Source organism: Tribolium castaneum, chromosome 4 (genome assembly GCF_031307605.1).
Source record: "Tribolium castaneum strain GA2 chromosome 4, icTriCast1.1, whole genome shotgun sequence".
In the NCBI taxonomy this organism is placed as follows: domain Eukaryota; kingdom Metazoa; phylum Arthropoda; class Insecta; order Coleoptera; family Tenebrionidae; genus Tribolium; species Tribolium castaneum.
Genome location: NC_087397.1, coordinates 1,305,845 through 1,319,933, shown reverse-complemented (window position 1 = coordinate 1,319,933; position 14,089 = coordinate 1,305,845). Strand labels below are relative to the sequence as shown.

The 14,089-nt window shown below is 33.5% G+C and overlaps 1 protein-coding gene across 2 annotated transcripts in view; it reads right to left on the bottom strand.

Moving 5' to 3' along the window:
- Window positions 1-14,089, bottom strand: part of LOC656495 (serine protease H6) — a 38,428-nt gene that overhangs the window by 12,932 nt on the left and 11,407 nt on the right. The window contains exon 3 of one of the 2 annotated variants that reach the window (XM_015985486.2): window positions 5,432-5,473. The exons of the other annotated variant lie outside the window; for it this stretch is intronic. Within the exon in view, the coding sequence (XP_015840972.1) occupies window positions 5,432-5,473 (42 nt within the window). The remainder of the gene's footprint in view (window positions 1-5,431; window positions 5,474-14,089) is intronic. 2 annotated transcript variants of the gene reach the window in all.

Sequence of the window (14,089 nt, the reverse complement as noted above, 5' to 3'; positions counted from 1 at the left end):
GTGCGGTCATTTTTATTAAAATAATAATAGGTACATAAAATTTAGCGAATTATCTCTTTATTAATCAACATGACAAATAATTACAGTGGAACAACAAACATCACGAGTGATAAATTCACCAATGAGTGTAGCCTCGATTCGACAGCCCCAAGCCCAGTCACTTTTCCAGCCATTAATTGCAATCATTAAGCATCAAAAATTTATGATTTGAATCTCATTACAGTGTGATAATAAATTATTTTTAATTCCGCCGTTTCGAGCATTATGAGGATAATCAAGTTCAATGAATTATTTTAAATATTGGAAAGCTTGTTTGTATCCAAAGCACATTAATTCCCTTTATAAATAAAACTATCGATTGTAATTAAAACAAACATGTCGGGGCAATACAAGCAATTAAAAGCGGCCGCTCTTGGGTAAAAGTGCACCGGACTAGCGATGCTACAATCTCCCAAGTTAACAGAGAGTAGGTATGGATTTATGTTTCTCCGCTTATACCTAGTGCCGAGTAAATGCGGTTTAAATATTTAGTGATTCAGCAGGCATTTTCCCAATTACTTGTGATTAAAGTTCGAATAAACAATAAATTGTGTGTACAACAATTATGTAAATTGAGCCGAGCGGAAAAAAGCTCTCTTCTGTTCACCAGTTGATTTTGATCTTTTTATTGCGGAGGAGGAGGCAGCCGAATTAACCATAAAGCGACATCCCAGGGGCATACAGCTTCGACCAACAAGTGATTACTCGATAAATCATGTTAAAACAGAGAATGCAAATAGCAAGAGTAACAGAGTACGTTAATAATTAATGTTTACTCTACAAAAGCCGCTACTTGGCGGCGCCGAATGTTTGAAAAATTCCAACCGGATTCGACCATTGTATCTCATCGATCCGATTCACTAATTCGGCCAATATTCTGATTAGCCGTTTGAAATTTATCTCACATGAAAAACACGACCGAAATTTGGATTATGCCCAAAACTATATTAATTTGCGGCACAAAGGCCCTTCGCTCGATGATTATTATAAACTTAACTTGCCATTACAGACCCGTAGATGGATTAATTAAAACTGAAATTGCTACAACAGTGATAGAATCCCGCCGAATTGTAAAGTCGACCCATAAAAGAATTAAGAATAACCACAAATGTAAATGCAAAACCCAATTTCCAAAATGTACATTTATTTAACATTCCACCCATAAAACTTTTTTACGGCAGATAATACTTCCGTTGTGTTTATGAACTAATTCGTGTTTCAACGTTTCGCCGTTACCTGAATTCACGTAATAAACAACCACAAAGTCGTTTTTAACCACAAGTCTGCTAAAACAAATTTTTCATCAACACTTTGTAATAATATTAACAATTTGTGCGTCAAATAACGAGATGTAAACAGTGTTTTTTCAACAGTTGTTAATTTAATCCCATATTGCTTGAAAAAAAAGTGCAATTTACTGACGTTATTTAAACCGTTTGAATGTTTTTCATTGATCAGAACAGTAATTTGAAAAATGCAATCGTGATCATTTCTGTCAAGGAAATTCAAATAAACCTCGATTGAGTTTGAAGGAAAACCACTTATGAAGAAAAGCCAAATAATTTACAATTTTATTTCCGGTATGTACTCATACTGGTTTTTAATAATGTATCACGAATTATGTTTTCTTGTATATTATTTTTTTAATTAATTAAATACCACTTGCTTTTATGTTATTTGACGAGATTTGTCCGTTGCATTTTGTAAAGTGGTTTTGCGCGGCTGCATCCGAAATTCATTAAATTAGTGAATAAAAGAACACAATTTGGACGCGCAAAGATGAATTTTTCAAATCCGTAGTGTGCAATAATTTATAATAAACTAATAAAGAAGTTACAACAGTTTAAATTAACTTTGTAATTTTTTCTGGCCATTACATAAAAGTAGAGTGCAACTTGTTTCATTGTTAATGAGAAAATTCTGAAGTTGGAACGAAATGAGAACTGAGAATTAATTAAATTACGTAGTTAAAAACTCCGAAAGAGGAGATTCATCCGCTTCTTGAATTGTTTGCAATGTATAACAACACTACAAGAAAAAAAAATAAACACTATTTAGTCTATCGAGAGGTAAAAGCCATCCGATACCGTGTTATGTCTGTCAGGTTTAATATTTTATGAAGTTGTTCGGACCGGCCGTGACCCTACAAATACCGACAAATATTTTAACGGAATTTGATTAACAGATTGTCACAACAATGCATGCGACCGATAACCATCGATCATTTATTTATAACATTGATAAATAAAATATAACAATGTGCACGAAAGTTGATTAAGCAATTGTTATCGATTGAAAAAAATTTCTCTGCCTACAGTCGAGGTAATGTGGAATTAACCCGAAACGACAATAGCCGAAGAAATGGGTCCATAAGTCACCGACTCTAATTGGTTTACAAGTATTTCAAACGCAATATAAGCATGAAGGAAAGTTCATTATGTTGCTAGGATACATAGTTCGAATTCAGTGATATATAGGGCGGTTCCAACTTAGCCACTTCCGAAAACTTTCAAACTCTAAAATAAGATCCAACTTGTTCGCAAAATGAGATTACAGTTATTTGCACACTTGCCAAAAATAACAATCAAAATACCCAGACACAACAATGCAGTTTCATTAGAAAAGTGTTCAGTTATTGGTAAAATATTCCCAGCGCTATAAAAGTAACTTTCTAAATATTTGTGTTAGAATTCTACAGGGTGTTTGTTTGGAGACGCAATGGGTGCCTCGTAAACGTATCATCTGCATCCACATAACAGCGACATTGTTACCATTTTTTCTCCCGATCAAATATTTATTTCCTCTTACTGAGTTACCAAAAAGACTAATTGATTTTCCGCAATAAAAACCGCAAAGTTGAGATTCATTGCAATAGCATCTACGAGGATAAATTGAAAAGTCTCCGGCCTAGCTAGGGCGTTTTTCTTGGATTTTTTGTTTTAGCTGGTCCAGCAGGGAAGCATAATATGGGCCGTTGATTGTTTTTCCTTTTTCCAAATAATCTATGAAAAGAATACCCTTAGCATCCCAATACTGACTTTTCCGGCCGACCGAAGTGTTTTCGCTTTCTTCGGAACGGGTTCCCCCTTTGCAGTCCATTGTTTAGACTGCTGTTTGGTTTCGGGTGAATAATGGTGAATCCACGTCTCATCTACAGTTATAAATCTTCGTAAAAAATCCACCGGATTGTGTTGTAAGCGGGCCAAACACTCCTCAGAAATCATTTTTCTAATCAATTTTTGCTCTGGTGTGAGCAGTCGCGGCACCCATCGCGCAGATAACTTTCTCATATCCAACACTTCAGTTAGGATGTAATGTACCCGCTCCGTTGAAATGCCCACAGCTTCTGCTATCTCTACCAATTTTGACCGGCGATCATTCAAGACAATTTTATGGACTTTTTCTACAATTTCTTTGCACGTAGCGGTTTTTGGTCGTCCTGAACGTGGTGCATCTTCCGTGCTTTTACGACCACGTTTAAAGTCCGCGACCCAAGTTTTAATTGTCGTGTAAGAAGGAGAAGAGTCGCCCAATGTATTGTCCAGTTCAGATTTTATATCCTTTGAGGATAGCCCTTTAATAAAAAAATATTTGATCACTGCACGAATCTCAGTTTGCTCCATTGCGCACAAACACCAAACTACATCGAATTCAAACAACTGGCAAATAATTATTATTTGACCGATGTTTTTGATATTCCAAGGCACGACTAATAAAATATGAAAGAATATAATGCCATAATAAAATCTGCCAAATTTGCATCCTATCTAGGCTAGGCCGGAGACTTTTCAATTTATCCTCGTATTTCTCCAAAATGTTATAAACAGGAAAGAGAGATTTGCCTTCCCCAGCTTTCGACCCCTGCATAACGGTCGATAAAAGGGGAGAATTCGGCTTCACTAAACACACTTTACGGAAAACTAATAAATTTTGGGAATCTACATGAAATGTGCAGGTGTTTTCGCCGTCAATTATTTTAAAACGCGTATTAAATGCATGAAATGATTCGCTCCTTCGCCAGTAAAATTTTAATTAATCACAATCAAAGACTAGTTTTTGGAAAAAATCTCGCTTCAGCTTTCACCGTTAATTAGACGTTATCCATTTCATAAATCGCGATAAAACAATATAAATCACTCGATTGCATTAAGTCGTATCGCAGAATCAAACACACAAAGAGTGCTAAATTAATCTCTTTGTGTGTGGTAATCTGTATTTTTGTTTGCAAAACAATGTGTCAAAAAGGATAAAGATGGGGAGGAAATAGGAGCACCTGAACTCGTTTGCGATACACAGGATGGCGGCCTCGGGGGAACTCCCCAAAATACCTTATCCTTATCGCATATATTCATTCTCCGTTTTTCTTTAAAAACGTCACATAAATTCCTAATGAAAACACAAAGTCAAAAAACAAGATTTTATTCATCCAAATGCTAATTTAATAATTACGGGACTGAGCCTTCGTAGCTAACTGGTGTTAAGGTGACATTAATAAATTATCAAATTTTAATGACTGGGAAAAATAACAGCACGTCAAGCCTCACTTACTCATTTCTACTTTTCTTTTCTCGATAATCCTCCTCTAAATAATATTTATTGTGGATTATGTGAAGTGGGCCGATTGCTTATGTAGGACAAATACATAATTTAGCCGGATTTATGACACAGTCCGGTGCGTTTAGAAATTGAAAAAACCATTTTAATAAAAATGTTTCGTATTGAATGGCCGATTTTATTACCTAATTAGTAAACTTTGAAAATGTCACTTTACTAGAAACTAGAATCTTTCGTAACATTAAACAAATAATATTTAATTAAAATTAAATTAGTAACAACAATTTGCAAAAAATAACAATAAATAAAAATTTAATTAGAAACTCGGAAATTTCCTAGTTTGGGTCTTAAAAATAATTGATTGGTTTACCCGACCCGGAAGTTGGCTAAAACAACAAAGAGCTTTGTAGTGAACCGGAATCAATAGAGATCATTGAAAATTAACGTCTCAGTCGGTCTGAAATGATCGGTGGTAACAATAACCATTCGATTGCTTCACATTTAAGTGGGACAACATTTTTGAATGAAAAATGTATTGTGCCTTTGCCATACAATCGTAACAAACCAATTACGGAAAGTTTATTTAAAGAGCAGAAAAAATCGTCCTGAATGGTCCTCTACCTTGTCGTTGCCTTGAATTGTATTTATAAAATTATCCCGCCTTCCATTACGCTCTATCCTAAATCGCTAGCATTAACTTTAATCAAATTAGTGAGAGACGAGTTCATTGCCTAATAACACAAGAAAATTTATACAACTCGTTTAAATAATTAGAATAGGCCGTTGGGTGTAAATATTCATTTTTGTAAAAAATTAATTGATGCTTTTACACAGTTACCTGATGATGGAGATGATAACATCGTAACCTTCGATTGCTTACCTGTAACAAACAAAACATAATTAACAATACATTGTCGATCTTAATCAGATTTATTTGCATCAAGACAGAAATAAGGAAAACACACTTATTAACTACTTCATTAACTGGCGGAAGTAAATAAGACCCACATAAAAGTGACGTCATGTTTGCGATACGTTATGGTCCTTGAACCCTCCCGTAATTATTAAGTTTGAAAAACTCGTGATATTTAAATTGAATTATTTCAACGCCGGAACGAAACGTATCGATCCTGCAGTTAACTTAACTTATTCATGGAAAACTTGTTGTTGCAAACCGTTTTATGAAATATTTAAATCAATTTGTTTTTATTGTATGACGCCAATTTGTAAAAAAAACACGTTTCTCCTTGTCCGTTGAAAGAAAAATGTATTAATATTGTCCGCTCTGTTGCAATGTCGGATGAAATATGGGCCAGGGCGACTAGCTCAATAAGATTATATAAACTAGAGCTGCAAGCACAAACTTTAAGCCTGGATAATCTTCCATAAAGAGGCGAGCTTTGAAATTGTGTTTGAATTAGAAAAAATTCATTTTGCTGTTTGCAAGCAAGTACGTTTTAACACCGTAATTACAAACAATTAACATGAAACGAGTGATTTATTACGACTGGACATAACAATTTAATAACATTTTATTCCCACTTTAAACAAAAAATGAATTAACTTGTTAAGTACAAAACGTACAAAGTCAAAAGCTGAGGGAAAATAATTGTTGTGCTTCGTTTTTTGGACACCCATCAACAGTATTCCTTAATAAATATTAAATAAGAGACGAGAACAAAAACTGTTTTCTCTCTTCGCACTCTTTATTTTATCGAATTACTTGAAAAAGGCGTCCAAAAATAAAAAATCCACGACCTAGTTTCATCCGGATAATGAAATTACCATTTAATTTAATTAAAAACTTCTGGAAGATATTTATTTTAACTTCACACATTACGATACTATTGCGAAAACGCAAATTACAGCTTTTGTTTGTACAATATTTAGATAAAAGTTATCACTACAAACACAATTGGTTCAATTTAAATTTAAAATTCCGGTTATTTCAACAGAACGCGGTTTGTATGAATAACTTGTTTTATTCCTTGGAAGAATTGCTAATTTGTAAAATTGTGATCGTATTTTATAACTTGTGGTGTGAGATTAAAGCGCCCACCTTTCATCACGAACTGGCAGAATAACGTTTCATCTAAATTTATAAATTTCAAGGTTCTCGCAGTTTTGATTTACGTTTAATTAATTGAAGTTCAAAGGCTGTAAACAGGACTCCAATTATCGATTTAAAATTTAATGGTTATGCAACTCGCTCAGCGTCGACGTTCAGCGGGTTGCCAACTTGCCATTTGCTTTAAATTTAATTATTTTGTTTTGGTAATCACAACAAAACACTTGGATTTGCAGCTACGGACCGCCATTTCGAATGATTTGTTGTAATGGATCCCTGTTTATAATTGATTTCTTTTTTAATGGCTACTAGGAGTGGGTGTGATTATTTAAATACAGGTGTGGAGACAATGACGACTCTTTTTCCAAACAAAGAATATGGAAGAAATTCATCTAAGTACCAGGAAACCTTCAAATTATTGTGTAACGCAATTATTACCATTGTAATGGAGAATTTAATGAATAAGCATGTCATACAGTACTCCAGGCGTTTGTGAAAGTATTCAAATAAAATAATGATTTTATTTATAAATGTTATGTTAGAATCAATCCATTATATCAGCTGAACGAGTTTTCATGGCATTTAAATTGGATTAAGTTATTTATAGTGGATCAATAAATTCAACAATACAACGCACTCCATTGTCATAATACGTAAAAATATGGAAAATATTTATTTGAAAGAATTGCGATAACACGGTAGTTATGATTAAAATTACATTCGTTACGCGAGTGTAAGCATTGTTCAAGGCTTCATTAAATCAATAATCTTCATCACTTTGACGGGATTTACGAGAAGAAAAAAATCGTAGCGACTGACTACATCTGAATTTAATTTGTTTGGAATTAATGACTTTACTTTTTTCCGACGAGATAAATAAATTATCGTGACGAAACAAAGGACGTTCACTTTTACATCTTCAATGCCCCGATTCAAAACAGCAAATTTATTTCTTTACCCACTTCGCACACTCGATATTTGATATTCAAAATCAGCGAGGAATCGTTCACAAACAAGGTCAATGAATCAATTTGTTTTTAATGACATTGAATTTCACAAAAGCGTATAAGGACATCCGTTAGGACACGATCTAAGAGCAATATTTGTAATTTTGACCCATTTTTAACCAACAGTAATATTCGGGCATGACTAATGTACGTTGATAACGCTTCAATAACAACAGTGTAAACGTATTTATTTTCGCCTTATCACAGCTTAATAATTCTAAAATTTAATGTGAAACTTATGTAAATAGATAAATGTGTTAAAAAATACAAATCGAATTTTACGCAGAAAAGTCACACTGTTTGTTAATTGGGAATTGTTAAAAAGGAAACTGAATAAATGGTGAAACATTTCGAAATTTGCAGTGCGATACAAAATGGGCATAGTATGCTTTCATGCTTTTACCTGGTTAATGAACCGTTAGAACAACCAGTCATTCCGTCGATTTTATATTTTAAGTGAAGAGAATCATCCGCATATTCCAACAATAAAAATAATTAAAATTGTATTTAACGCTACGTAACAAGCATGCATTTATCAAGCGTACTCTATTTACTGTGTACAAATATCGATAAATATTTTTATCGCCGTTGGTAATATTCAACAATGTTGGTATTATTCAGAATTACAAGTGTGACCAATGTACAGTTACACAAAACAAAATTAAAGGACTCAATCTTCCAATAGAGGATTATTTTCCTTATACAGACCGTTCCAAATTGCGACTCACCTTTTACTGTCTGTATGCAACGAATAGAAAGGCGCTACAATTTAATCACAACCCAAATTTGGAAACGAGTTTATTAGATTATTTTTCTTTAATTATTTTATTTTTCCAAATTGTGGGTCTAGGTCATGGATTAGTACATCCGTAAGTGGAGTGATAATTTTAAAAATTGTACATCGGACCCAAACACTTGTTTTTATCGTAGGTTTTAAGTGATTTATGCTCCATCACGCTCGAATTGTATGCAATTTTTAATTACAAATCAGGCATAAATAAGAACTTTTCATTTATGCAAATAGTGAATAAATGAATTAGAAAAATATTCAGTGTTTACTTGAAAGGATTAAGATTCCATCAAGGTTTCTACTTCTATTATGCATGACAAATAAAATAATAACAGGTTCTTTGCTGTCCATAAGTAATTACCCATTGTTCCTAAAAAACTAATGGTTTGTATTAACCTATGAAAGAATTTAAACAGGCGTCTAAATTTTTAGGAAAAGTAAGTTTTAATTCATTCAGTGAGTCATGGTGTAATAATTATTGCATCGTATTTTGTTCTGCAAAAAAGTGTATTTAATTTAAATAACAATAACGGACGGTTTCACAATCGTATTTACTATTATAAAAAACTGTTATCAACAAACAGCATTATCGTAGTCTATTTAAATTAGATAAGGTAGAAGAGTTCACATTTTATCGTTTTCGGTTGAAATAAACAAAATAAAAATTCCTCGCGTTATCGAGTTGCATAAAATGCATTTAATATGAGATTTTTTGATACGTGAAACATAAAATCACGTAATAAAAAGCGACTCGCTCTCGATTCATCCTCGAAATAAGAGATTTCTCTCCCATAACTTAAATAAAAGCCAAGATGTGAATTTTTCCATTCGGCTCGAAATCAAATCATTATGCCCACCGCGCAATTATAATTTGGGGGAAAAATCAAATCAGACGGAAAACGTTGTTTAGTTAATTTAGGAACGGCGTAATGAATATTCATAACCTCGAACATTATGACAATACAAACATCCAATGTTCGGCCAGCGAGAGAAAGTAAATTGGAATTTCAAAACACAGATTAACACGAAGAAATTACTCGTTAATAAATTAGACAAATTCATTTTTACGTTTTCACTTAACACAATTCGGCATAATTTGTTTAAAAAGGGTCAGCTTATTCGCCCGGAAATGTGCCCTACGGTCGAACAGTTCAAGACCCATCATCAAATTTCATTAGGGATCCTAACACCGCAATCATCTCGATAGGTATCGGCGCTCCATCAGCATGCCTTCCGAACCATTGATGGCATTAATTACTTATAGTCGCAAACAATATTGTGTCAAATTAACGGACAAACCGACGACTTTTTCCCAACACTGCCAATTCCCACGCTTGGTTGCCACTGCCATATTTGCCTCTGAACTTACACGTCTTGTGTAAAGTCTATAAATTTGGATCCCAGTAGTTGTTTACAGAAAAGAGGCACAGGATAGATGTTTATGCTAATTTACTCCTTTGATTTTAATTATGTAATTAATTTGATTAGAACACAAAACAAGACAGAATAAGCCAATGATGCCATTCAACTTATTTAACTGCTGATAAATTGAGTAATAAGTCGTCGAGTGATAAGAGATTGGGACCCAAATTTTTGTAAAAATATACTTTACTGGCGGAAGATAACTGCACATTTTTGTATATTTAGTTAGTCTAATTAATTTTCGCCTGATCCCCTGACCCAAATAATCAAACGCCAAACAAAGACACCGAAACACATCGGTTTCCCAATTCAGTTTAGGACATCAAGTAATTGAATGGTCTTGATTGCCTTTATTATATTCTCAAAGTTGAATACGCTTGTAAACGTAATTCTAATAAGTGTCTGTTAGAACAGAGAATGAGCATTAGAACAGGAACGGAACAATGTGGGCTGCGCGTTGCTTAATGCGGTAGATTTATATTACATATTTGAATTTTTTATACGAAAACTCATTACCAGAAGTAGGTCTCTGTAATTACATTTGGAGAAACTTTCCAAAAACGAGACCTCGCCACCGAAAAAACTCAATAGTTGTTATCTAAATAATCGTGCAAAAATCTGCAAGCACTAATTTGGAGAAGAAATAAGCGAGCAGGTGATCAGAACGCTCCGGTCGGAATAAATTTCTGTCCAATAACATGAAAATGTAGAGAAACCCAATACCTTATAAAGGGTCGCTTTATTCTATTTCTCGTCTTTGTATCGACTCCTACCTAGCCTTATCGAACGCCGAGAGTTCCACAGAATAAACGAGATCCATAATTCCTTAACAGGTCCATTAATTTACCGTATCCATGTTGAAAAGCAAAGAAGAGATTAATTGAGTATTTTGAATGAAAAACATGGTATTGGCCCCGATTTCGAATTTCATTAATCATAAAGCCGAATAAAACTCGAGAACATGTATGTACACAGCGAGTTTTCCTTTTATTTTTCCGACAAAATTCCGCTGGAGTGCATCGCTACGAAATTAGAACAGCGTAATTAAATTTAATTTTAAATGTAAACATTTCAGTAGCATTAACTTTACAGTTAAAGTAAATTTTGTTTAGTCAATATAACCGAGTAATTTATTAATTTACAGTCGAATTTTGGGATGCACAGGAAACCACCACATGTTATTCTGGATAAGAATAAATGCGGTGTTATTATTACGAGAAAATATTATGTTCATTACTGGTATTAAGTTGCATGGCGAATTATGACGTCGTATTTTGAATGCTAGAGCAGAAAAATTACACACATTATGTTGCGAGAAACGGAATTTCATTGTGATACTTGAACGCTGAATTTCTTTGATTACTCAACTCGAAATTGAATTCCGTCAGAGAAAGAACCTCAAAAGCTTATTTATTCATGAAGATTCTATTATGGATATTATTATTTCAAAGTTTAAGCCAAAAATACAACCGGGGAGATTATGCCTAATGAAAAAATTTGCAGATATACCCGGCTCATTTTGTCTCCTACTTGGAATTACAAATAAAAGTGTGCAACTCAAATTTGAATAATTTACAAGTCAATTCGCCCTAAGTAGGCCTTAATATATCATTTAATTCGTATCAATGTTAATCTGTATTATTTGTGTAGTGCAAGTAATAGGATCACGCAATGCTATTTTCGTAACAAAACTTTGCTGTTGACTTGCGATGTTGCGTCGTTACTTCTGATAACGTATCTACGATAATAAGGAAGAAACGTGAACTGATATTAATTGATTATTGATTTTCTATGATTCTGAAAAACTAGGCAAATAATAAAAAACGACTGTTTACTTTATTCGAATAAAAATAAATTATGCAGCATAAAAACACTTGACATATCTTGCGGCATTATGTAAAAATGTGTAAAAACATTCTACTTACAAACAGGAAGCTAAAGTGGCGCATCCGGTAAATAGAAACAATTTTATTATTAGACTATTACTAAAAAACAATTAACGTAAACATATTTTTTGTGGCACTAAAATAAAAAAGTTCATGAACCGGTCTCTTTGTATCAATTATTCTACAGCGCCTTCAAAGAGAAATAATCTCGTTTAGCATTGCGATGTGAAAAAACGTAGATTTATTCATTTTACACCGTTGAGAGTTTAAATCGCGTTTGTGGTTTAAAATGCTAATAAAACGCCAACAATGCGTATTTTATTTTAATTACTATTTTAACCAATTAACAATTGACGTGGCCAAAGAAAACAACAAACTGACGGCTTCCGGTACAACAATTTCCAAGTAAAATTGAAAGAACAAATTCCTTTGGAAAGTTGTGAGAGTCATGAAGGCGTAGTTATCTTGAGGATTTTATGCGAAATTCTAATCATATGCCAACAAAAAGAAGTTTCCAAGTGAAGCTAGAGAATCTGTGAAAGCCAAGCAAATAGCGATTTACAGACCTTTCTGTTAATAGTTCAACCCTTATTCTCAACAGGGCGGAACATTGTTTGATATTCTCAACAGGCATAGAACGAACGTCCCAAAGTGCCTCTCATGTAATTGGCTTCTGTAATAACTTCAACAACGGCTTCCCTATTGCCTTCTCTTTCTACAAACCTTGGGCGAACGAGACCGACAAGGAAAAATAGGCTAACCGGAGCCAGTTTGTTCACTCTTTGATTCTCCTAATTTAAATCATTTTCCCCGTTTCGTATCTGTCGAGCTTTTAAATGCAATAATTAATAAATTTGTTTTTATTGGAGGTTCATTTATCATCAATTATTGCTTGTCTTGCAAAAAACCCCACGAGACTCTCTAAAAGATTAGTTGCCCCATGATTATTGATTAAGATTTCTTTCCAATTTTAACCGAGAGAAGAGTAACTTGATAGTTGGAGCTTTGCTCCGAATTCTTTTCGAGACAACGCATCTGTGCCCCTTTATTGATGTAATAAATCCGAAATTTTCGACGCTCTATTATTCCAGACTTCAAACAAAAATAACATCAAAAGCACTTACATGTAAGCACATCCGAGTTATTGTGCTGTCGCATCGTCGTATTATTTATTAATTAAAAAGCATAACGCTCTGCCAGCAGACACGGACAAATCGATAGGATTGTAAACTGTAACGACTCCCGAGTTCTGTTATAAAAGGAAAACTAACTTAGACAAATAGCTGATCATGAAATATACATAAAAAACCTTAATACCGCTGCAGACCAAATCAGATTTTAGCAAAACAAGCCCGAACCGAAATAAAACAATTCACTTGCATTCCTCTCTCGGTACACAAACGTTGTTACTTTGCCTACATTTTTTTGCAATAAACCAATTTTCGCTTATGATAATGTAAATAAGTTTGTCACCCAGCCGAAAATATTTAATCAACACATCAAAAAAATATTTTGCAGCAAAATCTCGATGTGATTTTGATCGAACGTTTAATTAAAATGCGATACAACATGCATGATGGCCATAAATTTATTTACATGAGATGCCACAGAACAAGCTGTATGGTAATTTTTAATACTTCCACCAACTTGAAAATAAAAGTTTATCATCCGTTTGAACCGGCGCACCTGGCAATTCAGCAATTCTTAACAAAGTTTGCAGTTTGACTTCGTTTATTCCCATTTTAAAACTAACCATTGTTTTTAAATTATTAGTGCATCTTAATTAAAATAACACTTACAACCTGAAACACCTGACTTATTTATAATTTATGGAAACGCTGAAACCGAATCTCTCGTTAATTCAAAATTTATAATTAAGGCACGGGTTATTAGGCAACATTTTAAATTAATGATGAGGCTTGTCCACACTCACTGTAGTACAAGGTGACTTAACTGGGTAAGGTATTTAAAAATAATACTGTTTCTCCTCAAGTCAAATGAAAAACCAAAATTCCGGCGATTCTCGATAATAAAGAAATTGAAAATTTAATTGTTGCATGATTCAGGCTCTGCGAAATTTATTAGGAACATTGCAGTAATAAAGTAAGGAACTTATGAATGTGAGTATGAGCCTCCATAAATTTCGTTAAATTATGAAAGTTTCATTTTAAAACTTGAAACATGTTCCACAAACAAGTTCGAAGTAAATAAATTTAATAAAGAGGGAAAGAGATTTTCTCAACGAACTTGTAGAAATTCAATCACATATTTTATTTACTATTAAAATTGGTGGGAAGTGGGCCTTTAACGTTTCCCTAAAGGT